The sequence below is a fragment of the Cydia pomonella genome, chromosome 18 (genome assembly GCF_033807575.1).
Source record: "Cydia pomonella isolate Wapato2018A chromosome 18, ilCydPomo1, whole genome shotgun sequence".
In the NCBI taxonomy this organism is placed as follows: domain Eukaryota; kingdom Metazoa; phylum Arthropoda; class Insecta; order Lepidoptera; family Tortricidae; genus Cydia; species Cydia pomonella.
Genome location: NC_084720.1, coordinates 4,578,412 through 4,604,505, shown reverse-complemented (window position 1 = coordinate 4,604,505; position 26,094 = coordinate 4,578,412). Strand labels below are relative to the sequence as shown.

The following is a 26,094-nucleotide window of genomic DNA, read 5'->3' as shown; positions in this document are numbered from 1 at the left end:
AAACTAGTTAATGTTATAAACAAGGGAAATGAAATGGAATGTTAATGTATTTTTCAATGACACGATTTATGTCTCTAACTTCGTATAAAATACAATAACATAAGACAAGGTTCAAAATCGCCTAACACAATTTGTTCTAATTGTGTAGTCACGTCAGATCCGGAACTAGCTTTTAGCGTTCTACGTTTCAAGGACCTGGCCTTAGGTATCATGTTATCTTTGACCTCTGACCTCCCCTTGGCCTTTACTACCCTTCATACCTAGGCTTAAGGGCTGATAGTACTTAACACCTTACAATTGATTTTAGGACAGAAAAAGTATCGTCTTTAGAGTTCCATAACCGAAGCGTTAATTAATCGAACTAGGTCAAAGGTCGAAATCTTTAGTACACTCATGAAATTTGGTATTTATGTTAATAAGACATTGACCTCCGTTTGAACTTTCGATGCCCTGTATTTAGGGCTGATAGTACTTAACGCCATTATATCATTGATTTTAGGACAGATTATTATATTATTCGATTGCAATAGTAACTATTGCAAACTGATATTTTGACATTTGACATATAGGTTTAGGTTTAAGATGTTTTTTTTTTCAAAAGATTACAAATAAACACTTACTGAGATGCATATTTATCATAATACTAAGGAGAGGGTAATTATACAACTTTCAAAGCAAATTATAAACTAAGTATATAACTATGTATTTCTATTTCAACTGATCATAGACTTTTCTATTGTGACTATCTTCTTAGCCATGGTGGCCAAATGTCTGCGGCACTTTTATTTGACAAAGAATACAAAACAAATGCAGTATTACTTGGCATAACATCGAGCCAAGTAAAGTCGTATCTTAAATTGTTTATTAGAATTTTAGAAGTTAAACTATTTTAAAACAAAGAAGAGACACGTTTTATCTTGAGTCCCATGATCTTTTTATTACCAAATCTGCTCCTCCAGCTCGTCAACGAAGCCTAGCAATGTCTTCAGGTTACTAACTATCTCCTTTTGGGTGCACTGAGTCCCTAAGATATTTGCTTTTTATTCTTAAATAGTCCCTGAGGGCTGAACCCTTAGTTTTAGTCTCAAAGCACGCAAAGATACGAGTTGCGTACTTATTTATAAGCTAATGACAACTCTACAAACATGCTACAAATCCTAGCCATGTATTTAAATTGTATTCAATTGTCCGGGTTAACTGTCAGCCATTACGTTATCTGTGGAAGCATCCTATTGGCTCGTTGCCAGCTGCGGCGCATAGATAACGCTATGCGCGCCCCGATTGGTTGATAATTGTTGTGGTTCACATTGGCCAGGGATTTGGCGATTTTAATGTTATCAAGTGCACGTATAGATTATAAAGCAATAACAAGCGCTAAAGGATGGAAGCGTGCAAAGCGGGTGGTGGGGGAAGCCGGAACAATCACAGCGCTTGATGTGGCCAAATATGGCAAAAATGCTAGGTGTGTTTCTGTCAATTCCCATACTATTCCGTTATTTTGTTCACAATTTTTGCTTTAAAATCATATTTACGATAAAAATTGGTCACGATAGCTGATAAATGGTAAACTGCAATAATACTGGATGAAACAGGAACCGGTTTATTTTTAAATCCCGAAATAGCCCAATATTTTTAATTATTTTATACTCTTTACGTAGGACTGGATCACGTATTTGGGTAACAACTTCGCATTAATAGATAATCCCATTAAAAATGAAATAATAAACCAAAGAACGAAAAAGAACGTAATAATACCGGTATTTTTTGTATGAAGAAAAAACCGTTTCCGAACCCTGATGGCTAATACAGTGTACCAACATTAGGTAATTGTAATATTAGTTATAATGACAGTTACTGAAAGCCCGTCAGGAACATACTTTTGGCACGCAGAGTTGTCTGTCGTCTGCAAAGAGCATATAATCACTACGTTTTAGACGTCTGTCACAACAAACGTCATAAGCGAAAGAACATATGTTTTAACATAAAATGAGTTGATTAAAATCTGTGAAGAAGGGCAAAACTTTTATACTTGAAAGCATCATACGTATCCCCAGGAAGAGGATCACGAAGTGGGCCATCAAAACATAATGAAAAATATTTTTTTTCATTGAATTTATAACGTAAATATCTTGTTTAAACAATAAATATGAATGGGACCGTGCGAAGTGCATGGCGGGGGTAAGTAAAGCGATCCCAGCGCATAAGGTGGTAAAAATTTGAACTAAATGCGGATAGCGTCTTTAACATTTCGTACAATTATATGGCTCGAAATGAAACTTTGATTTACGATTACTCCTGAAATATTCATTTAAATTGTATAGTGTAAGGGACCATTGTAAGCTGTATGAAATGCTTAATATAACTAACGTATTTATTTTGATAATTGTTAATAATGTATCCATGTAAATTGCTTTGCAAATGCCACGTATTACGTGATCTTTTTCTAGAAGTTACGAATATGTATAGTAAGTTATCCTTAAAAGATAGACATTTAACATCGCGGACTTTTTTGTAGACCTATGAATGAGAAACAACCCCACCATACATTGTGTTGTTATAGCTCCAACGGGTTAGAAAGCGTTTTCGATTAAAGCGCCTAGCCAGCTTGATTTTTTCCGACAGCATCGTTATATTTCAACCAATTTACATAAACCCTTAACAAGTTATATATTTAAGCCTTCCTCAAGAATCACTCTATTGATAGATGAAAGTCGTATGAAAATCCGTTCAGTAGTTTCTAGTTTTGGAGTAGTTTTATAAGATGTAGTGAATTGATGTTTTCCCCCAGACTTGCGGACACTAGGTTGCGCGCTCCCAATAGGGATGGAAATTAAACGATGATCCAATGTCGAAAATATCCACAATAGGTTTTTTCAATTAAAGATTAGGTTTGACAGTGACAGGATGGACAATGACGGGAGAAGAGGAAGGGACAGATGGATATATTGACAGACGGTCCGGAAGATCAAATAATGGAAACTAGTACCCGGTCTCAAAGGTTTTATTTTGCTCTAGTTTCTGCCGAAACTGAAACTCCAGCTGGACACTTCCGAAAATATAAAGTGCGGCCAAAAGGTCCGGCAGTTTTTGGCTGAAACCGACGCTTCGGCCGAAACGTGATTTTTATACCAAAAGTTGCTGAAAAAACTAATGGAAATCTTATATGGGTACATAGAGTGTAATACATATGCACATTATAATAGTTCAAAATGACCATGACTTTAAAAAATACCAAAATCATTCATAATTTCGCAAGTCAAAAATACAAAAAAACAGTGTCTAAGATAATACATCTGTTTGGCCCAGTGGTTGACTGGTAGAGAATGCCTTAAGGATTTGTTCCGCATGGTTAATTTTCTTACGTAACTAAATAATATTACAAAATATTTCAAAATTTTCACATCCAGTTCTTTTTCTTGATATCATATGGTATAGGTGTCACACACACGATATAGTTTGCGGAACTATTTTTCTAATTTATGTATGTATAAAAGCGGCCAAGTGCGAGTCGGATTCGCCCATGAAGGGTTCCGTACCATTTATGACGTATTAAAAAAAACTACTTACTAGATCTCGTTCAAACCAATTTTCAGTTCAAAAGGTGGAAGTTTGCATGGTAATGAACATCATATATTTTTTTAGTTTTATCATTCTCTTATTTTTAGAAGTTACAGGGGGGAGGGGGACATTTTACCACTTTGGAAGTGTCTCTCGCGCAAATTATTCGAGTTAGAAAAAAAAAATATAAGAAACCTCAATATCATTTTTGAAGACCTATACCCCACACGTATGGGTTTGATGAAAAAAAATTTTTTGAGGTTCAGTTCCAAGTATGGGGAAACCCCAAAATGTTTTTTTCTTATATTTTCGGAAAAAAGTAGCTGTGACAGAAACGGACAGACAGACAGACATGACGAATCTGTAAGGATTCCGTTTTTTGCCATTTGGCTCCGGAACTCTAAAAATGGTCGCAAATTTTTAATTAATTTTAATTTAGGTTACTCCTCCATCTTAGGGTCCTCAATTAACCTACATATCTGTACCAAATTTCAACTCAATCGATCCAATAGTTGGTTAACAACCTTGATGTGACAGATGGACAGACAGACACAGTTCGCAAATTGCGGCATCCTTCTCTTTTACTCCAATTAGAGTGACAGATAAAGATATCCGAAATTTGCGAAATTCGGTGTTTGCGGTAGGCCCTCAGATCCTATAAGGAAATCGTTTTTCGTTTTGAAGTACGTAACTCTAAAAACGAAGCGAACAGGCCCAAAACCCCGGGCGACCTACATTTAAACAAATCGGGCTATAAATCTTCAGCCGCAGCTCCGCGATAATGGACTCGCGCTTATAAGGAATAAGGCTGAATTTCGCTCGGATTCATGAAAACTGAAATGAATCGTAAACAATCTTAGGTCGAGTAGCGAGCTAAGGCGCTATTTGTGATGTATGTTCACAGTAGAGAAATGTTTAATTACTTTGAGTATAAGGTACATTTATGACCGTGTTTGATAAATAGGGAGGGAACTAGAACTACCGTGAGTACTGCCGTTACTGAGTATTTTGTTATGTAGGTCCGGATCCGGGCCGAGGTGTGTTCAAGCACGAGTCAACCTTATGGCTCAGTTTCATTAGTCGACAATTCGGTCGATATAAAGCATGCGGGGACTTCCCGCAGGCGGTATAACGACTAGTGAAAGTCATAAGTCGAAAGTTCGGTCGATATACAGCATGCGGGTGACTCCCCGCAAGCGGTAAGGTGGTATAACGTTGACGACTTGTGAAACTCATAATGACATGCGTTTTGTAAATCTCCCGCACTCCCCATATGGGCCCTATCGACCAATAAAAACAGTTCTCTTTTTATTTATTATTATTAAATCATTTATTTCAGGTAAAACCCATAAAAGTGTTAGTATTACACAACATAACTTACAAGACTATTGTTAGTACATACAGAGATCTATGGTATGCTTTATGGAAATCTCCCGCACCCCGCATACGGGCCCTATTGCCCAATGAAACTGAGCTATTAGAAGGATGCCCGAACCCGAACGATGCTTTCAAAACATGTCGAGTTAACAGCTGTATTACAACTTTACGCGGAACAGCGCTTAAGAGTCCGCATGAAGCTCGGTTCTCCATACAAACGTAGTTACGCTCTCATTTAAAAACGGATAAAGGGTGTCATCCCTAATCAGGGTTGTTAATCGAGTTATACTTATCAATACCAATAGCCTATAAAATATTCTATGATGATATTTACCTAACAAGCAACGGCAAGCATTTAACACAATGTCATTGGATCCCAAAAACCTCAAGTGAACCCCCATCCATTAGGATATTTGACTGAATCAGCTAATACCCTGCGAATAATAGTCCATTCAAAGTCAAATTCCCTTTATTGCGGAAAATACATTAGAAAATAAGCGGAAAAGGCGGACGATTAAGCCGAGAATGACGGAAGTAAGCCCCTTAATTTGTTATAAATACCAAATAATTATGACTTTTGAATGTTTAAGTTACTTAGTCGTTTGTATTTTGACTTTGACTTAAACCGTTGTTGATTCGCATCGAATTGAGACTTTGATTTTCCATAAAACGTAATAGACTGTACTAGGGGGCCCATGTCTTTTTCAAACTCGAAGAGTAGGCTGATACATGTCAAAAAAAAGAATTATAACAATTGGCACGTTGGCCAAGCACCCCGTTCTGGCAAGGTATTCTGACGTTACAATATCAACTTTTAACTCAATTGTAATTTGTGATAGGTAGCTATTAAGATTGAGATAGTTGTAGGTTTTGGCTTCATTTTCATTTTGCTTTAAGTATGTATTATTCTAAGCGTGCTATAGTACAACAAAAATGTTCAGTAGAGAAGTACAAGTACCAAGGTAGGTATACGAACTACAATCACCATTTTTTTCTAGACTTGTACAATACCTATATGTTGATTTAAACTAACATCATTTTCACTCATAGTCTTAGTTAAAACTGAATCGGGTTTTAATCGCGCACACTTATTTTTTATTATTTGGCCTGACGTGACGTTACGTCCGTGGCCATAAGCAGACTATTGTATCAACATCTTCTAGCTGCGCGGATTTTGCTAACTACCCGCACTTAATCTTGATTATTTACTTGCAGGTTAGGGTTGTCATTTTGCCTACACACAACACTCACGACATCCGATTGTTTGTGACCGGTTGTACAACACCTATCTACCAATACAGTACCTATAAGATATTTTTCAACACACTTGCTCAAAACGGCGTTTTTAATCCAGCGATTTTTGGCTCATAATCCTTAATAAATATTAAACACGCGTGCTTTTTCAGTATATTATAACACTCGTGCTTTTTCATTATATTATCCGACTGAGTTAAGAAGATAACTGATTGCTAATAATATGCATGGAAACAGAGCCGTCTTAATTTGGTCGATATTAGGTTTCAAATGTTAGTTCAAAGAGGTTTTATCACACCAAACATAATTTATGGATTAAATTATCTCGTAAATGACATTAATGAATAAACATAACATTTTATCGATTTGATCTCCATCCGTCGAATAGAAATACGAAAATATTAGCTTTTTAATTTTTTTTATTGGCTGTTTGTTGATTTCGTTCGCGCCTTTGTATTGGACTCGTGCGTAAAAAAACAAACGCGCCAGTCATTTTCCGTATATGTCATAAAATTGGAGTAGTTTTTCATGTTTTTAGTTTCTATATTGATGAAAATGTCATTTTCAAGCATTGAAAATGTAGAACACATAAAATTGAGGCTGCCAGTAATACTAATAGAGGCAAGAGCCGAGAACGATAGCCTTTTACCATCAAAATCGGGTGAAAAATAATTGGCGGTATATGAAACTTTCTTGAAAAATGTACTTTGGTACAATTGTTTTGACAAATAAATCCAATTAATAAGTTTCGTTTTTTCCTCGCAAGTGTGTTGAAAAACATCGTATGAAACGCATATGCATTGGTCATTACCCACATCGGCTTTCTTATTGTGCGCTCGCTTACAGCTCGCGTGCACATTATCGCCTCGTGTGTAATTACCAACTTAGCACACTTGTATCATAATCTACTATTATTCCATTAATAGTCCAAGAAACCGTAGTCTCTTTTACTAGTTAGTAATCCATAGTTGTGCATCGTGGACTACACTTGCGCCACTAACCAAAACAACCTTAATCCTTAGGCTTAAAGTTGAAAATCCAACAACTTTACCCGCCTTTGTTTCAAGCTTTCAGATAAACCTCAGCCGTAAGTAGGGCAGGCGGGTTTGATTTTGCATCGGCAAGTCTTTGAGGGATTTCCGAATATGAAAGTTCGTGCCTTTGAGACTTTACAAACTAGTAAAGTAAAACGTATTGCGAAGATATAAGGTCCATATATTGTTAGTTAAAGGCCTTTATAGACCTTGCCACAAATCTATAGTTAAAATTTAGTTAGGTAGTTGTAACGGTATTTGTCAATATTTATGATTTATATAAGTGGACGTAACTGAAAATGTCTGTCTGAAATAAGCGGCTGCGACACTGCTGTATGGTACCGGTATATTACGGATTTTGATTATAACAACAGGTTACAAATTAGATCTGGATTTGTTATACATAGATATGATCTGTCAGTGAAAACCAGGGTTTACAACCAATGCGTCCTCCCAGTAATGACCAACGCATGCGAGACATGGACGTTGACGGTCGGAAGGGTTAAAAGTGGCACAGAGAGCTTGGAGCGCGTGATGCTCGGGATCTCCCTGCGAGACAGAATTCGGAATGTGGACATTCGCCAACGCACAAAAGTTACCGACATCGCCAAAAGAATTGCGCAGCTAAAGTGCGAATGGGCCGGCCATATCTGTCGCAGAGATGATGACCAATGGAGCTAGCGAGTACTGTTCTGGAGACCTCGACTTGGAAGCCGAGGTGACGGAAAATCACGAGTCAGATGGTCGGACGATATTAGAAAGACGGCAGGACCAGGTGGGAAGTGCCACCAATATAGGCAGAAGTACCGGTTATGGCCACTTTAGCATTGGTTTTGGCCAGTTGAAATTTTTATAAATATAGAAAATGCTATTAATTAAACAATATTTTTTTGCGTTATTGAAGCTTTAGGTATATGCTAACGAATTGAGTTTGTAATGGTATATAATTAATAAATTTATTATTTATTGAGTTGAGACAATAAATGGCCACAAACGGAACTTCTGCTCTGTCATATATTATATTTCCTATTCATATAGATTAGCTTGAAATAACACACTGCACTGTTTTATCACATTCTCAGAGTATCGCGTAGACAAGAGCGACCATAATTTTTGTACAGAACCAGTGCAAAGTATGTATGTATATATAAACTCTTTATTGTACAAAAGACAAAATATAAATATGGCACAGGATAAGCAGTACAAAGGCGAACTTATCCCTAAGCTAACTAAGTTAGCTTTTATGGACTTTATCCCTTTAAAAACCTTCCGGCAATGTGGCATAATAATGTCGCAGAGTATAGAGCCGTTAAGGGCTGCTATCATTACCTATGTTTATTTGCTCTTTACGTACCTACGGAAACTTTAACGTTTACTTTTCGTGACAGTATCCAGTTAAGGAAAACTTTTCTTTGTCTTTTAAGACGATTTATAGTACTCGAAGGAGTAAATAAAGGTATTACTTATTTATTTTTAAAAGTTATATCTATGTATGTATACAATGTGTTTCTAAAAATATTTCTGTCAAATAAATTCGTAAATGTTGAATAATCTATGAACTCTTGAGAATTATTATCTTTGAATTACGTTGGTAGATTACTTTATTAAATTGGAATATCATTTAAATAGGTATTATTAATAAAAAAAAAACTACAAACACTTAGGTTTCAATCAAATCATAATGTTTTTTCTTACTTATTAAGCGTAAATACTAATAGAGTCAGACCAAGTTAAGTTGGCAGTGATTTTGATAGACCGGTCTGTGCAAGTGTTAAGTCAAACGTCATAATTTCATATAAGTTTCACTTTAAATAACACCTGCATTTTCTAGGACCTAGATTCTAGGTTGTCCAAATGGCTGCCTTGATCTTGGTCGGACGCTACAGTAAAAATCCTCATTCTGCTCACTGTATACGACGAAAGTAAAGACGAAATGCTTTGAATTGTGTCAATTTTAAGTGTGAAATTTTAAATTAGCTTGAAGCCCTTTCATTTGATAACACACACGATAGGTTTCTGAACAAAAAAAATCATATACGAAAAACATGACGTCATAACTCCTCTCCTTTTTCTTTTTTTTTGGTTCTACGGGTCAAAAATATAAAAAAATAAAAGTACCGATTTTCATACTGTTAACACCATTTTACTGAATTTCGGGGTGTACCGAGCTACCGAGGACTAAAAGACCAATGTGCAATATTTATCGCCGGGTATTGTACAGTCAGCATCAAAAGTAGCGGATGAAACAACGTGCCAAAAGTATCTGATATTCCGGATAACTTTTCCAAATATAGATAAATTTCTAAAATTCGCGCTCAAAAGTCGTTTACAGTCTTTGTTGCTCTATATTAAAGACATTACTTTTTGTTAAGCTGTTACAGAATGGTAGATACTTATGAAACGTTATTTGATCCGCTACTTTCGATGCTGACTGTACCAGTATCTCCACTACCATTCGTATTTAAATAAAACCCGCATAGCTTTAAAATTTAGATGACAACTGCCCAAACCCGACCACTAGGTCAAACAAGACAGCTTGTCGACTCGAAAAAGTTTGCAAAGCTCGCCTATGCTGCTCTGTTCTAACACTTGCGGGCAAGTCGAAAATTTAGGAAAACCAGCATTTTTGTGTTTCCTCAAGAGAATTAACAGTTGGATGGGAACTGAAGCTGCATACCCATTACCGCCCATTGTACCCACTTGGGTACACCTGGGGTACGGTGTTTCATGTGGTTTTATACTGTAGTGTAAGGCCTGAGTGGACGCTCAAAGCGGAGCGTTCGGCGGGGCGTGCAGCGTAGCGTCGGGCTCTCAAGTAATTTGAGTAGCGTGCACTAAGGCTGCTCCAAAACGTTTGCATTTGTTTAATGAGCACGCCGCACACCTGCCCCGCTGGACGCCTAACTCGAGCGTCCAATCAGGCCTTACACTTAGTACCCGGCGGGGCGTGCAGCGTGGCGTCGGGCACATAAGTGATTTAAGCAGCGTGCACTAAGGCCGCTCCTATACGTTTCCACTAATCACTTGTGAGCCCGACGTCACGCTACACGCCCCGCGGAACGCTCCGCTTCGAGCGTCCACTCAGGCCTTACACTAACTCTACCTAACAGCATTAGAAAAACGGTGAGTTCCCAAAAGTGAGAGTGGGCGCTAATGACCTAATGAGTTAAGGATGACTCACACAAGAACGGTCCGGGCCGTCCCATTAGATTAGAACGTATAATCCGTAACTAACATGTTCTCAAACTTGTAATGAAATCTTGACATGACTCACTTGAAATTAGGTCCGCAAAAACGAGTAGGTACTACGTATCCATCATTCAACCATTAAATAGTAGTAGATTCGTAATTTGTTTTTAGCTGTGCCTAGGAATAAAACCAATTGGCTACATTTTTAGGGTTTCGTACCTCGAAAGGATAAAACGAAACTTAAAATCACTTTGTTGTCCGTCCGTCCGTCTGTCTGTCAAAACTCTTTTTCTCAGGAACGTGTGGAGGTATCAAGCTGGAATTTATATCAAATACTCAGGTCTACTGTCCCTTGGAGCTGTGAAAAAATCAAACTTCTAAGCCAACGCAAAACAAAACATACAGCCGTTTATGCCGCACCGCAAATTTTCGACACTCGCAAGGGAATCACTACCTACCTCGCTACATAGTTTTTTTTTTCTAAGAACACAAATGCCTCCTGACTGATAGTTTCTGTAAATATCTAGTTAAGGATCATCCATGTATTGTCTCTTCCTCCTATTGCAAATGAAATATAAAAAGCTCTATCTACATTTGTAGAAATTAGCCTTCTGCAGCCTTCCCCATTGCAAGGGGCCTAGCCAAGGTAATGATCGTTGATAAAAAACAACAATCGAAATTTAAATCATGTATGGAAAAAGTCATTACGTGACTTTTCTTAGTATCTCGATACATGTTTTCTTCTCGTTTGGTGTTTGTCATCTTAGTCTTCAGGAGAATTTGTGCAGCGCTGGTTGGCCCTAGAAGTCGACTCGCCATTGGCAACGCTCGCCAGCCAATGAACGAGCTCCATTTCCATTACTTAGGCAACGGACGAGTTTTGCGAACAAACGTGCTGTTATTCAAATGCGACTCCGCGACTGTCGCAGTACGGAATAATGTGAGGAATACTGTACCCCTAGTGTAAATTTATTCGATGGCGTAATGTGACGTACGCGTTTGCATTAAGTCTCATTTTGTATGGGATTTTGAGTCTTCAAAATGTTCCGCTTGGCGCGCTGTGTCTATTTATTCGATTTCGAAACGCGACTTAAGCGTTTGTGTTAACTCTCATTTAGTATGGGATTTTGAGTTTCCAAAACGTCCCGCTTGGCGCGCTGTTTCTAAATCCCATACAAAATGCTCAAAGGTTAACTGGAAGAGATCCATGAAAGGGATAAGTTCGCCTTTGTACAAATGATGAGTGTTCTTTCCTGTTTTATGTTTCTTTTTGTACAATAAAGTGTTTTACTACTTTTTACTACTACTTTAAAATGAGACTTAACGCAAACGCGTACGTCACATTACGATATTGAATATATTTACACTAGGGGTTCTGTACCTCTAGTGTAAATTTATTCGATAGCGAAACGTGACGTACGCGTTTGCGTTAAGTCTCATTTTGTATGGGATTTTGAACAGCGCGCCAAGCGGGACGTTTTGGAAACTCAAAAATCTCATACAAAATGACACTTAACGCAAAAGCGTACGTCACGTTTCGCTATTGAAAAAAATTACACTAGGGGTACAGAAGTGTTTTATTTTGTTCATATTATAGTTAAAACATAAGCAGATGTCAAATCGCTGAGGCAAAACTGTGAATGTATGCTATCTTTCAACACTATAATTGGATTATTCTACTTTTCAATTAGGCTTGTGTAGTACATGTGCTAAAGTCAAGTATAGAAAAGCAATAGAGTTGTTTCCATCTACAAATCTTGGGGCAGAATAGTATCCCAATATTTTTTTATGGATTTTACGAACATATTAAACTACCTTTAGTGGACCTCTAATGAGCACATTTTTTGTAAATATTGAATTTAAAATATCTTTTAACACACGTCACGTGACCCAAGTCGAAACGACATTGAAGATTCTGATGATGTCACAACTCACGGTTTGACACTGGGCTATAACCGCGAAAATCGAAGTTAGTCATTGCGGGAATTTTCCTCTGTCATTACGTCTAATTACGTCTTAGTAAGAGTAAAATAGAAAGATCCCCACAATATGCGATTTTCGGTTTTTGCGGTAGGCCCCTTGTTCTTTTTTATCTTTATTTATTTATTGAGAGTTTTTTAAACAAATAGGCCAATTAGGCTCCCCGTTGTCTGTTCTCAGTACAAAATTTAATACTGAAGCCGTAGCCATTTTGGTGGTGGGCAATTAATTGAAGCTTCGATATCTGCACTAAAAATTAACATCATAGAAATGCTAATAGAAACGAATACTTTATGGTATATAATAACTCAATGATTACAGAAAACATATTTTATTAGTTGGTTAAAAACCCACACGCACGCATGCACAGTTTGGCCACCACCTAAATGGCTACGGCCTGAGTATCAAATCTATTTATCATGACCATTAATCTTTTGCCAGAAAAAGTATAATAGATATTGAATTAGTGTATAAACATTGTATTCCCAAATTGTACCTTTTACCAAATCGCAGGAATTTTTAGACCACAATTCATATATTAAGATGTAAAATATGGTAACGCAGTAGTAAATGCCTTATTTTCATAAATATAGGGGAGAAAATCAAGGACTGCTGAGTTATTGGTATTAAAAATATTAACAGTAATATATTGATTTAAACTTACACGATTTTTACACATTATTAACTAATATAAACGGGACTTAATCGCGTATTAAGTTTTAAATTTACTTCCGACGTGTCGAGGACGGCGTTGTCGCGTTGTCAATACGCGATTAAGTCCCGTTTACAGTAATACTAGTAATAGTTATTTATTTTACATAGGAATCAGGATCAATAGCGTAATTACACCTCTTTCTCCATCACAAAACAAAATGAACGTAATGCCCAAGTATTATAAAATATGCATTTTTCAAAAAAGTGTCAAAACATTATTGTACAACGAAAAGAAGGCATGGTCCTATTTCATTTGATAAACTTTATCCCCATGGTCCGTTGGTGTGGAGTATTTTTTGACACAATTTGTTCGCGAAAATACTAAGCGTTAGCCAATTAAAAGCCAAACTAAATGTTAAAAGAAATTAAAAAATAAAAGTGCAAATAATTAAATAAAAAACTATCCTAAGAAGATTAAATGGTGTTGTAATAATAATAGATATTCAAAATTAGCTAGAAATACCAGTTTTATTTATCGTTACTGATTTATACTGTATCAATGCAAATAAATAATTTCTGATTTCTGATTCTGAATTCAGATTTGAATGTCTACTTAGTCTAAGTTAGGTTTGAATGTCTACTTAGTCTAGTGAGATTTGAATGTCTACTTAGTCTAAGTTAGATTTGAATGTCTACTTAGTCTAGTTAGGTTTGAATGTCTACTTAGTCTAGTTAGATTTCAATGTCTAATAAAAGTTACTTGTATTGGAATCGCACCTAACTTCACAGCTACCACTATAAAATAATCAGATCGAATTATTTACCAGTAAGTACATTCAAGAAAACTTTACCTCTTCCGTACGAGTATAATCATCTTAGAAGCACATAAACATATTACAACCTTCATATTTCTTCTAGAAACGTCTAATAAAATTTCACCGATAAAATTCCCAAAGTATCACAATCGTCTCTAAACAACCAGTCTAAGGGTTGTCTCTGGTTACATCTAGTTGCAATGGGGTCATAGGTCAAGATTTGTTAGTGTTGATTTCAGACTCGAGATTTATTTTTCTGTATTTTGTACTAAATCATTCATGGTATGTGATATGTTAGTATGCGCTGGCTGGATACAATTACGATATCAAACTACAAAATGTTTCAAGAAAAATATTTTCGTTAAGAGTGTGAATAATATGTGACCACGGCCGGCGAACGTCCCACTTTGTCGCTTGCCATAAGGACGAGATTCGCTTGTATTTTTTTTTAAATTTATTTATCAAAAAAATAGTTTCGTAGGTATAAATCCGAGCTCGCGCGGAGTTCCATAGGCCTGCCTTAGGTCGATTCTAATTTAACGATTGGATTTCAACTGATTTTGTCACAATCTTCACGACCATCTTTACGATTGGCGCGCATATCACGCACGACATTCACTTCATTTTGCATGCACCAATCAGCGAGAGCGATTTACAAGGTCGTATCGAAACTGTAACAAATAATTAAATTTGAATCGGGCTCCATGTTAATAGTTAACACATGTGCCATGCCAAGAACACATACTTACGTGAACGTTCATTTTGAACTGGAAACGGGGCCCCCGGCGCCAAAAAGTTAAGTTTTTGAAATTGGCGCCCGATGGTACTCTGTCGCCGACGATTGAAAAATATACTCGTGTACTCGTGTTCAGAATTTCCCGCAGCGGATTTGAACGCAAACCAAACATACAAACTCTTACATTTATAAATAATTTTAGCGATAATTTTCCAGTTTGATTTACTAATATTTATTCATTATATTATAATAAAATAAACCGCAACCCCTTACGTGCTGGTTGGCGTTTATCCCACTTTCCCCCAAAGGCCGATAAAATTATGCCTGATGAATATGGAGTTTTGTAACTTCGCTAACCATACGCTGGTCGTAATGGATGTTTTGTTGTTCCGTTTATGGCGGCCATGATTATTTCTATTAAGGTTATTTTAGCGTGATTTCATATTATGACACGACCATAAAACGTAGTTTTATTATAAAGTGGCTCACAAATGACGCAATTTACCTGAACCCGAAGCACTAAATGAGAACGGGGGTTAGTAAATTACTTTCGAGTGTATGAGCAATTTTTTAGCACTCTATGAAGATAATTGATACACAGATTTGCATAGGTTGTAGGAGTGAATGATATAAAATAAAAGCCTTGTCGCGTTGTTCTCACAACTTCGCGGTCCAAATCGATCGGTCGGCTATAGGTTAGACTACCACAGCACCACGAACTACTGCCAATATCGGAATTCAAAAATTTACCCATCTGTATTATTTGAGTGACAAGAATGTCCCTAGAATAATGCGAAGAATAAAATTTGTTCTAACTTCAGTTTATTAGATGTCTGGGTTTTCGGCGCAAAGGAAACTCATTCTAATAGACCCCCCTAACATGTTCCAGGCTACCACTGCCGTGGCTGCTATACGGACTGATCAATGGGCAGCCAGTGGAAGTCAACTCCAAGGGTATGGTATGCAGCATTGTGCTGCTCTTCGCCATGCTGCTGTTTGTCATCATGAGCATCGCGTGCTTCAGGTCAGTTGTCATATCAAAATATTAGTATAGCAGTTCCATCATCACTTGTCTGATCAATGGGCAGCCGGTGGAGGTCAAATCCAAGGGCATGGTGTGCAGCATCGTGATGCTGTTTCCCCATGCTGCTGGTTGTCGTCCTGAGCATCGCGTGCTTTAGGTTAGTACTAGTAGGCATATCAAAATAGCAGTTCCACCATCACCTGTCTGATCAACGGACAAATGGTGGAAGTCTACACCAAGCATGGTCATGCTGCTGGTTGTCCACCTGAGCAACGCCTGCTTTGGGTTAGTTGTCATTACTAGATGGACTACCCCAGGCCAGATGGGACGACATGTCCCCGATGATAGCATTAGTAGCATACCTACTTACAGAACACAGATGTTACTGAACGATTTATACGTGCAGGTTGCTGATACTGTATCCCTAGTATAAATTTATTCGATGGCGTAACGTGACGTACGCGTTTGCGTTAAGTGTCATTTTGTATGGAATTTTGAGTTTCCAAAACGTTCCGCTTGGCGCGCTGTGTCTAAATCCCATACTAAATGAGACTTAACGCAAACGCGTACGGCACGTTTCGAAATCGAATAAATTTACACTAGGGGCTCTGATACAGATACATTTCACAGTAGTATGGGTGTTTTCGTGAGGCGTGCTAAGCTGTATTCTGACAATAGCATTGCAATAAAGTAGGAAATTAAATGAAATTTGACACACAATCTGTATAAAATTTATTAGAATTTGAGAGAATATATTTGTAAGTGCTTTATCTAGTTCTGTAAACGTGCATATATTGTTTAATAAATAAATACTAATAAATTAGCAATTCGACAGATTAATGACAGATGACGTCAATTCAACAAGGTTTGTAGCATTGTGCTAGTTACTCTGCGCCATGCCACGGTCGGTATTACTCAGACTAATGATCACCGTCATCACCGGCTTCAGATCAGTTGCATTATCAGCTGATGAAGTAGACAGCTGAACTGATCTGATTACAGCTGGTGGAGGTGAACTCCATGTTCATCTACACTATATCGAGTCCAAATCTTATGCGGGATATTTTATTCACAAGCTTTCTCATTTTCGCTTCTTTTTACCGCGTTAATGTTAAGAAAGATTGTACTTAAAATGGATCGGGCCGTGACGCTACTAGGTACCTAGTCTAGTTTCTTCTTTAAAATTGTTATTCAATTTATCACTGTATCTGTATTGAGATGTTATTATTTCATTTCCAGGTGGAAAATGAACAGAGGGCTCGGATTCACGATGTTCCTGCTGTACTTCGTGTTTGTGGCCGTCAGTCTCAGCCTCGAGTACGGCTACCTCCACTGTCCTAGCGAGTAAGAACGTTCCAGAACTTTCTGTAACAATCGAGAATATTGGAGAACAATCAAGAGGATTAACAAAAGTCACTTCAGCAATAGGCAATAGAAAAACCTCAAATCAATTGGACTAGAATATAAGAAAGAACATAACCAAGTAACCAAGCCCTCCGTGCGAAGTCAGTGGCCGAGAGTGCATAAGCGAAAATAATTAGATTTGTTCCCTATTTGAACTAGAACTTGTTATAGAGCATTTAAAGATTGTGATAGTTCAATTGTTGGGGTGCTTACCATATGATCGATGGAACTGTGTAATCTCAACTCATTCACTGCTAAGCTATAGTCGTAGCGCTACGTTGTAGTCGCTAACATGGATTATACTACATATTAAAACGATGGTATGACGTAATACGCTGAATGGGTTAAGATATATAGATCAAAAAAGCTCCGTGGAATAACAGAAAAGTAGCCAATATTGAAAATAGAAATGTAATAGCAGAAGTGACTTGTGTTGCAATCATTTGGCACTGATTTTAATAAAGGAAGTTGTTTTGATAAAAGGAAATCAATTGGTCCAACATGCATTCAAAACAATAGGGAACTAGACGTTTGATGTGAACTAGATCTGTATACATATGTTCAGTCCAGTTATGTTAGTTCAATTTGTTTATATTCCATGCATGTCAAAGCACAAACGGAATGTTGTTAAATTGCTCAAATTCACATTATTATTTGTAATTGCCTTTGCTTTATAATTGTAGTATACGTTACGCTTAGTTTGTAAACAAGAGAGACATGAGCACCAAAGGAGTCCAATATTCATTCTTTGCAATAGAATGAAGGCGTGTATTAGGATAGTATAGAAATCCTATTCGAATGCAATAATAAGCGTAGGCTACTGGTTTTAAATGGCTGATTACGCGTAAGTTGCTGGCAGCATATTGAGTGTCTCTTTCTTGCAAACCTGAAAAATAACTCATAACGTGAGACCAAGTATCTGCCAGCAGGGCGCTAAGGCTGTGTACAGATTTGCAATCGGTGCAATCGGCTAGTCATTTTTTGTATCAAAATTGTAAATTTAAAGGAGTAGCCACACTAGAGACTGTAGATATTTATATGAATGTTAGAGGTTCATTAACCGTTGAATAAAGGCGCTTTTATGATGCCGTTAGCGTTATTGCTAATTTCTAATATATTTGATAGTACGTGTCAGCTATTATTGTGCGTATGTTTTGTACATATTGTTTAAGAGCGTTATGTTGGGTCCGGGACCCGAGTCCACGTTTATTTCGGGAGTGTTATAGTGCGCACGGAGGTTGTACATAGCGTAGTTCGGAGCGGGGCAAATGGGTAAGATAACGCATTCCATAAAATGTGCCTAAGAGTTCGTAGGAGCTCCTTTACATTGTTAGCTTCGTGTATATTCAATACAATGTTGATTCGTAAATTTCATCTAATAGCAATTAAATACGGTTTATATAATAGTGCTACACTTCATGGCGCATTTGTCCCGCTCTTCGGTAGTTAGATTTTTACACTATCCTTAATGGTCGTTATTTTCCTCTCTATCTTCAACTATACTCAACTACGGATTTGTATGTGCAAGAGCAGTCAATTCTTAAAATAATCTGAAGTATTTAAAAGTTATAGTTATGGTTGGTCTTGAAAGAAGGTCTAACGATAGGTGTCTTTATATTGGTCTTATAACGGAACTACGGCGATGGTTAAAATATTAGACCACGCACACGTCACGCAAGAGGTGTGCCGTCTCTCATAAGGATCCGTATATTAAAACGCGGAAGTCTACGCACACGCATCCAGTATGTACAGGTCTTAAGGGTTTTTGATTTCGTATGCCGTAGTGTCGTGACGTTATAAGATCTATTATAAAGTTTTGTGACCTTATGTACCTGCCGAGAGATGGTCTTACAAGTTACAAATATACAAAATAACCGTATAAACAATTATAATGCTGTAATGTAAAGTAGGCAAACTGGCAAAAAACGAAAACAATATGCGAATTAATCAAAAAGTATAGTAACCAAAAGCGGTACTTTCGTGAGAAGAGGTATTATACCTTCTGTCGGTTTGATGACTATTTAAAAGTATTATTAAAAGGCAAACAAAACGTAGAAGAAACGTGTCCGTATGTAGGCTGTGATAAAACATGATGAATAAATCCCAAGGAAAATTATAAAATCACCAAGATAAAATTAGTTCTTAGGCGGAACGTGAAATAGTGACGAACACTACATTAGAATACTAAACAGATTTAAGAACCAAGTAATGAACATGTCACAAACGCCGCTTGTGGTACAGTTGGCCTTGAATTACCAACGTAAAACACAGACTACACAGACACCGTATTATGAGGCACTCACAAAGAGCACGAGGTCATCACACATAAGTGCAATTTATTTGTTAAATCCTACTATTCAATGTGTGCATAACGAAGTTATATTCTAAAACACTTTATACTATAACAGCCAAGGTACACACTATTAAAGCATAATTTTTGAAAGTAATAATTAGTCGAGCACTGATCGTAAATGTTAGTGCATGTGAAATAAGCGTTATACTAAAATTCAGGGTTATTACTGCACGAGGCCATGCGCTTGGCGAGGAATAGAAGCCTATGGAGGAACCTGGTCTTCAACAGAAGGACATGATGTCACGATCCTCAGCATTGAGGGACCGACTGAAGGAGAAGAAGACAAATCGTACGTGAGCGCTTATGTGCGGTGACCTCGATTGTCTGTGCTCAGTCTAGAGTTGAAGTAGTATGTGCCTATAAATTTGCAAAACTTGTAAAGGTATATATATACCTGTAGCTTTCCTGACTGTTTTATTTCGCTGGAGCAAACTTTAAGACCACTTCTCGATATATCAGGGGCCTATTTCTCGAACTATATTATGCTAATATAATTAATTAGTGTGTTGTCATGGAAGCCCATGCGATTTGACTATTTGTGGATTCATAATATTAGTCTAATACCCTTTCGAGAAATGGGCCTCAGGCACCTATTATTATTAGTCCACGAACTGGGGCCAATCTCTCGAACGGTATTAGTCAAATATTATTAATGTATTGCCATGGTAACACATACGACTTGATAGTTCGTAGACTAATAATATTAGTCTAATACCGTTCGAGAAATGGGCCCCTGTCAAGTCGTATGGGTTACCACGGCAACACACTAATAATATTAGTCTCATAGAGTTCGAGAAATGGCCCCAGGTATCGCGGATTAGTGTCAGTTCTATAATAAATATTCGTTGTTTCTTCGAACATTCGCTTCAAATTCCTTTTATATCTAACCAATGATAGAAAGTTTGTAATGTTTTGTAAATTCAACTGTTGATATCCCACAAAGTTTTGTATTGATAACCCGCCTATTTGACATAGCAATAAATAGACTAGAATAGGTAGTTAAATATTTATATTGATAAGCTTTAACAACTCAGACCATTGCGTAGCGGTCATGTGGTAACCATTAACTGACCTCGGGAATCAGATTTAACACTGAATGCGCACAAATCCCAAAGTCATTCGCTTCATAAAATTGACACCGGTTTTATAAAAAAAGAAAAAAAATGTTTATTTGCTAAATAAAACGACATATCGATAGGTACTGGAAAATCGAGTAGGTCATAATCTGTGATAGAGGCATGCTTATGACGTATTTGTAAAGAGATTAATAGAAACGGATCATTCACCTCACTTACTGTAAATATTTGAATACGGGTAAGCTTGTATTTGATCAACTTCTGTAGTTCGCTTAGCGCCGCTCGGTCCAAACAGTTTCAGACGTGGCATTGATAGCATTCTATCATATCATGACGGGCCTTCCGGGCACTAAGAATGGTGCTAGCCCAGTGGTGTCACTCACGAATTCGAGCGAATCGTGCAGTCTAACGCAACTAGTTGCGACCAATCGCGCGCGTGATGCCAACTCATCAACCAATCGCGTTGTGGCGTGAGACTGCACGATTGGCTCGAATTCGTATGCGTGGCGTGGCACGCTGTACTGGCCCCATTCTTATTGCCCGTAAGGCCCGACCTTAGATTTGACAGGTTTTGCTTGTACACGATTCATATTGCGCGTAAAAACAAAATATAAACAATTGCACCTCATACACTAACATAAATATTTATTACGACTTGCTGGAAAATATTGCAAGAAGAAACTTTATATTAGAGTTCATTCTCTTTGATAAAACCAACTAACACTTGAATTAGACTTGTATTATACTGCCTAAAGTGAAGTCCAATAGAAATTGCAAATAATTTAAACACACCAATTTACCTTCAATTCGTAACCACGCACTGTTTGACGACGATCATGATCTTATCAAAGTTAAAATATATATTACGTAGTTACTTAATAATATTTCAGTTAATCAAAATTCTCAATGAAAATTTTAAGTTAGACGTCAAATGCCAATAAAAGCTGTCATATTTGTTTATATTATTTGCTTTTTCTTTTGGACTTCAGAGGCCCAATTTGACTCAAAAAACTCAGGTGGCTAAGTTATAACGGGGCCTATTTGGGTCCAGATTAAAAAACAGGCCTATCCTCTGAAACTGAAACTGTTCGACTTTCAAGTGGCAACTCTTTACGACTAATCTAAGGTTCCAATGATCTTTGCTATATACTCTTACGAGATTTAAGATTCGGTGATATACAATTTCGAGTTAGATGCTAGTAGCATTCAAAATATCCTTTTACATACTTACGTGTAGTAATTGTGTAAGCACAAAGTACCAAAATGTGTACGTCTGTACGTGAGCCTTACGCTACACATTCTATATGCTAATATATATACTATTTTACACTAGATTTCTATCTATCTCTTGTAATATAAGTAGAAGTTTGTAATTTATTCATCCTTCCATGATTGTTTCTAGTGGTAAACGTTGATGGCAGGAGTTACTATCGGATACAATTTGAATTTGACGTGAAGTTTCTATGCAAATTAAACTCAGGTAACTTTAGTCGACGACTTACAACTATAGTCCAAATTCAAGTTCCAGTGAAATATCTATAAATATTAATTTTCAACAAGCAGAAACGCCTGCGAACGATGCTATTAATCTTAGAATAAAAATTACTGCCTTAGATGAGACTTGAACTCAGAGTCTCTGTTTTTTCCACGCTATATACGCCATATGGTGGGAAAATTCGCTGGCTATAGATGAGGTCTTGGTAGCTCAGTTGGCAGAGCGCTGGAGTATCGATCCAGAGGCCGTGAGTTCAAGTCTCAACCAAGGCAGTAATTTTTCGACTTTAAAATTTATTCTAAGCTTAATAGGATCGTAATTTTTCCTCTTTCAGATGCTTAAATATTTTTCAAATTATGTTGAGTAGGTATCTAATATAGAAAAAGCATTAGTATTTCTGAGCTCCCAAATAATTGTAACGAGTACGAATCAAAAAGGCTCGTTAATAATCAACGTTAAAACTGGACCATAGTCGTATTATAGGACTATCGTTACCTGAGTTTAGGCCTAAGATACACTTGTCAGTTTTACTTACGTAAGTAGGGCAAAACTATTTCTTAGAAAGAGATAATGATATTCATCTCTCATTCTTGACTACGTAAGTAGAACTTACAAGTGTATATTTTAGACCTTACGGTATGGAAAAATTAGGTATACGAATGTATCTTGCACCAGCTCTTGTGAATTGATATATAAGTGTCTTGAGTCTGGTGAAATTAGGCACTATAATTGTTAATAGTTTGTTAACGTACAGTCACAGACATTAATTGTACATTTCATCCCGTTAGTATTAACAACCAAATTAGCTTGAACCCTAATTGCCCCCCCCCCCCCCTTATTCATAAACGTCTACTAAAGTTGACAAGCCGCTAATAATCGTTTGTCCCTTTCCATCATACCGATACGTCGGAAAGGGACAAACGATTATTAGCGGCTTGTCAACTTTAGTAGACATTTATGAATAAGGGGGTTAAAAAAGTCTGTGACTGCACAATGAAATAAAAACCTAACATAGAAGCTGGAAGGTTATTACGACTAGAGAAAAATTATAAAATTGTTTTAGCAAATATATATATTATAACACAAATAACCTTTAATGATTATGGGAGATCTAGTAAAATGATTGGAAGGCACTTTCTTGATATCACAACATTATTTATTGTTGATTTTTGACATAGTTATATAATAATTAGGTACATGTCTTTTAGACAGTTGGACGAAGAGTGAATGCTCAGATTTGAATGTCTATGAATTCAAATCTGAGATTCTATATTTAAAATTAGAATGTCAAGCTCGAGTCGACTGTTAATCAAACCTCTTCACACTAACAAACCCTGGTCAAGAAAATTATCTATTTGCTAGAGTGAAATAATAAAAGTAGATATCGTCTCTATAGTTGCTGTCGGTTCCTGTTCTAGCACGTTCTGGGGTGAGATAAGCATATTTAAAAGGGTCACCAGTTATATAATGCGTAAAAATGCTTTGATTAATTTTTTTGTAGTACTAAAAACACTAAAAGCTATCAGGGGGCGTAGCGAACTAAACGCCTCTTTCTCTCTATTGCACTAATATGAAAGAGCTATAGTGATTACCGTTTCGTTTGCTACGGCGTAAACGATTGTCAACTTGGCTAGGCCCCCAGTACTGATCTGAAGGCCATTCAGGGTAAGATTTCACCAGGCTCGAGTCACCAGAGTGACTGGGAACCATATCATGCAGCGAACTTCTCAAAGTAGCCACATCAAACTTGCATTCGTTCTAACCAACCGCACAAGCCGATATAGACGTCATTAAACGCTCCGTTATTTTCGTGCGACGTGAAAAGACGTTTGTAGGAACTGATTGTATGAAGGTACAAATGTCGTTCGAGTTGACCTATATTGGCTATCAATTATGAAATGCTAAAGTAAAGTTACGTCACTAAAATAACGGAGTTAAACCCAAACAACTGACGAGTGATGGAGTAAGTCGTGTATTCTGTGACTCGAAAGTTTCAATTGCATTTTTAGAGAGTTGGAGAAACGCGCATTTACTCTAACGCTCTTCGGAGAATTTAACGTTTCAAAGATTTGTTATAAATTCTATTTATTAAATGTAAGAGTTGAAATTACTTGGGTGATATGCCGCCCTAATACACTATAAATCTTTGTAGTATAAGATAGGCTTAAAAGCTATCATTATATTTAAAAATATTAATAAACGAAAATTTAAATATGATATTCATGTAGAGATTGTTACTAGAGTGATGATTTTTATATAAAATTATGATATAGTTACGAGGATATGTGCATCGCTGCCCGGGTGCGGGAGTGAACACCAGGTCAGATAGCCATAATAATCAGCTTTAAGCAAGCTCGCGGGCAGCGGGGGGGCACTGTCGTTTATTTGTAGCTGATTCAGTTTGAATTCGAGAAACTGATATCACTTGGCTGAATATGGAACGACTTTTAGACCACTATAATTTTGTATTAATTTGGTCTTGTCTTTTCTAATGGACAAAGAAATAAGTCCAAATGCCTTTTTAAGTCTATAAATGCCTTAAATAATATAATAAAACAAAAAAATCATGGAAATTGTGACATGGAATGGAATGCTGGCCACAAATAACTGTTTGGTTTTTTTTATGATTTTTTTCTAAATACGTGGATGTAAAGCAATAAAAATATATTCTCCATAATCATTTGGTACGTATAGTACAGTCAAGGAAATTGATTCTTTAGCAGGTTGTGGTTCACTTTACACTGGAAAGCTCATAGCATAAGTATGTACTACCAAATTTACTTGAACCGCAAATTGCTAAAGAATCAATTTCCTCGACCGTACATACTTATTCACCAGTAATAAATATTATACAGTATATTTCTTATATTTAGTCGCCATTGGAATTAACCGTGTAACATTAATTATATAACTCGAACGTAAAAAATCCAAGATGTTACTCGAATTCAAGAGCTCAGCGTAGATTGTTAATAGTGATATAAAATATACAAAATAAGTACTTCAAACCTAAAAAATGTTATTATTTCAATAATGTAGGTAAGATAAGTTACATCATGTTGGAGGCAAATGAAGATCTGCTCTACCCTGTTACAGGGGCGCTGTCGACTTTACATTGGTATTGGAATAAATGTATTTATTTACTGTCTGATAAGTTGGTAGACATGGACTTTTTTCGTTAATTAGGTAGACGGGTGTTGATTAAACATTATTCAACCAATTTTTATTTGCAATCAAGAATTATTCACGACAATATTTATTCCTGGTTCACGAATTAACTTGGTAATTGAATAATAGCAAACAATTATTCAATTATACAATTATTTATAAGCTATTTTTTCCATTATACGTAATTGATAATGGCTTATCTTTTTTTATAAATGCCTTAATTATTTTTGATTTTATTATTGTTTATATAATATCGATATAAAGTCGACATGGCGTTAGGATCAGGCGACTGGTTGGTTACTTTAAATCGGCACATTATTGTGATTTTGATGGAGCAGTATTATTATACATTTTATTAGTAGCTTTGAGCTAGTTAATTTGTAATTTACGGCGATTTGTGAAACACCCTGTATTTGTCACGTGTGTTCAGTAAAAGTTGTAAAATAAGCACAAGTTCATGTACAAATATTTGTTGTTTTTATAACTTTTTGTAGATTATTTTTATTATGTGGATAATTATATAGTATTTTTCGTTAATGTAATAGGAAGGCGTGTGTATATAGGGTGTTTTACATCCTGTGCTATAATGATTGTGTAATTTATACTTATTGTTGCTCTTGTCAAAGCTTTTAATGATTGTTAATGATTACAAATGTGATAGTCATAGCATAAAAGAATGAGTAACATTTTATACTACGATCAAATTATTTTGTTCGCTGTATAAAAGGTTGTTTATATTTTTTATGATAATAGTTCAAACTCACTAGTTTACCAGATTCTAAAGTTTATAGGTTTTTTATTTAGTGTATTGTATTGTTTTGTATAATTTCGTCGTCTAAGAGCATTGGCGTGCCCGCGCGTCGTTTGTCGGCGGTATTATGAAAAATTACAATAAAAATAATAAAATAGTGAGTGATATACTTATTTCTTATTTCCCTTTTTTCAATAATTGTCGTAAATTCATTGAGAAAAGTTAAAAA

At 36.5% G+C, this 26,094-nt stretch overlaps 1 protein-coding gene across 4 annotated transcripts in view; it reads left to right on the top strand.

Moving 5' to 3' along the window:
• Window positions 1-26,026, top strand: part of LOC133527969 (sodium/potassium/calcium exchanger Nckx30C) — a 119,789-nt gene extending 93,763 nt beyond the window's left edge. For all 4 annotated transcript variants that reach the window (XM_061865192.1, XM_061865191.1, XM_061865190.1 and 1 more), the window contains 2 exons: window positions 15,487-15,621; window positions 16,861-26,026. In XM_061865192.1, the coding sequence (XP_061721176.1) occupies window positions 15,487-15,621; window positions 16,861-16,969 (244 nt within the window). In that variant the 3' untranslated portion in view covers window positions 16,970-26,026. The remainder of the gene's footprint in view (window positions 1-15,486; window positions 15,622-16,860) is intronic.
• The last annotated feature ends 68 nt before the right edge of the window (window positions 26,027-26,094 follow it).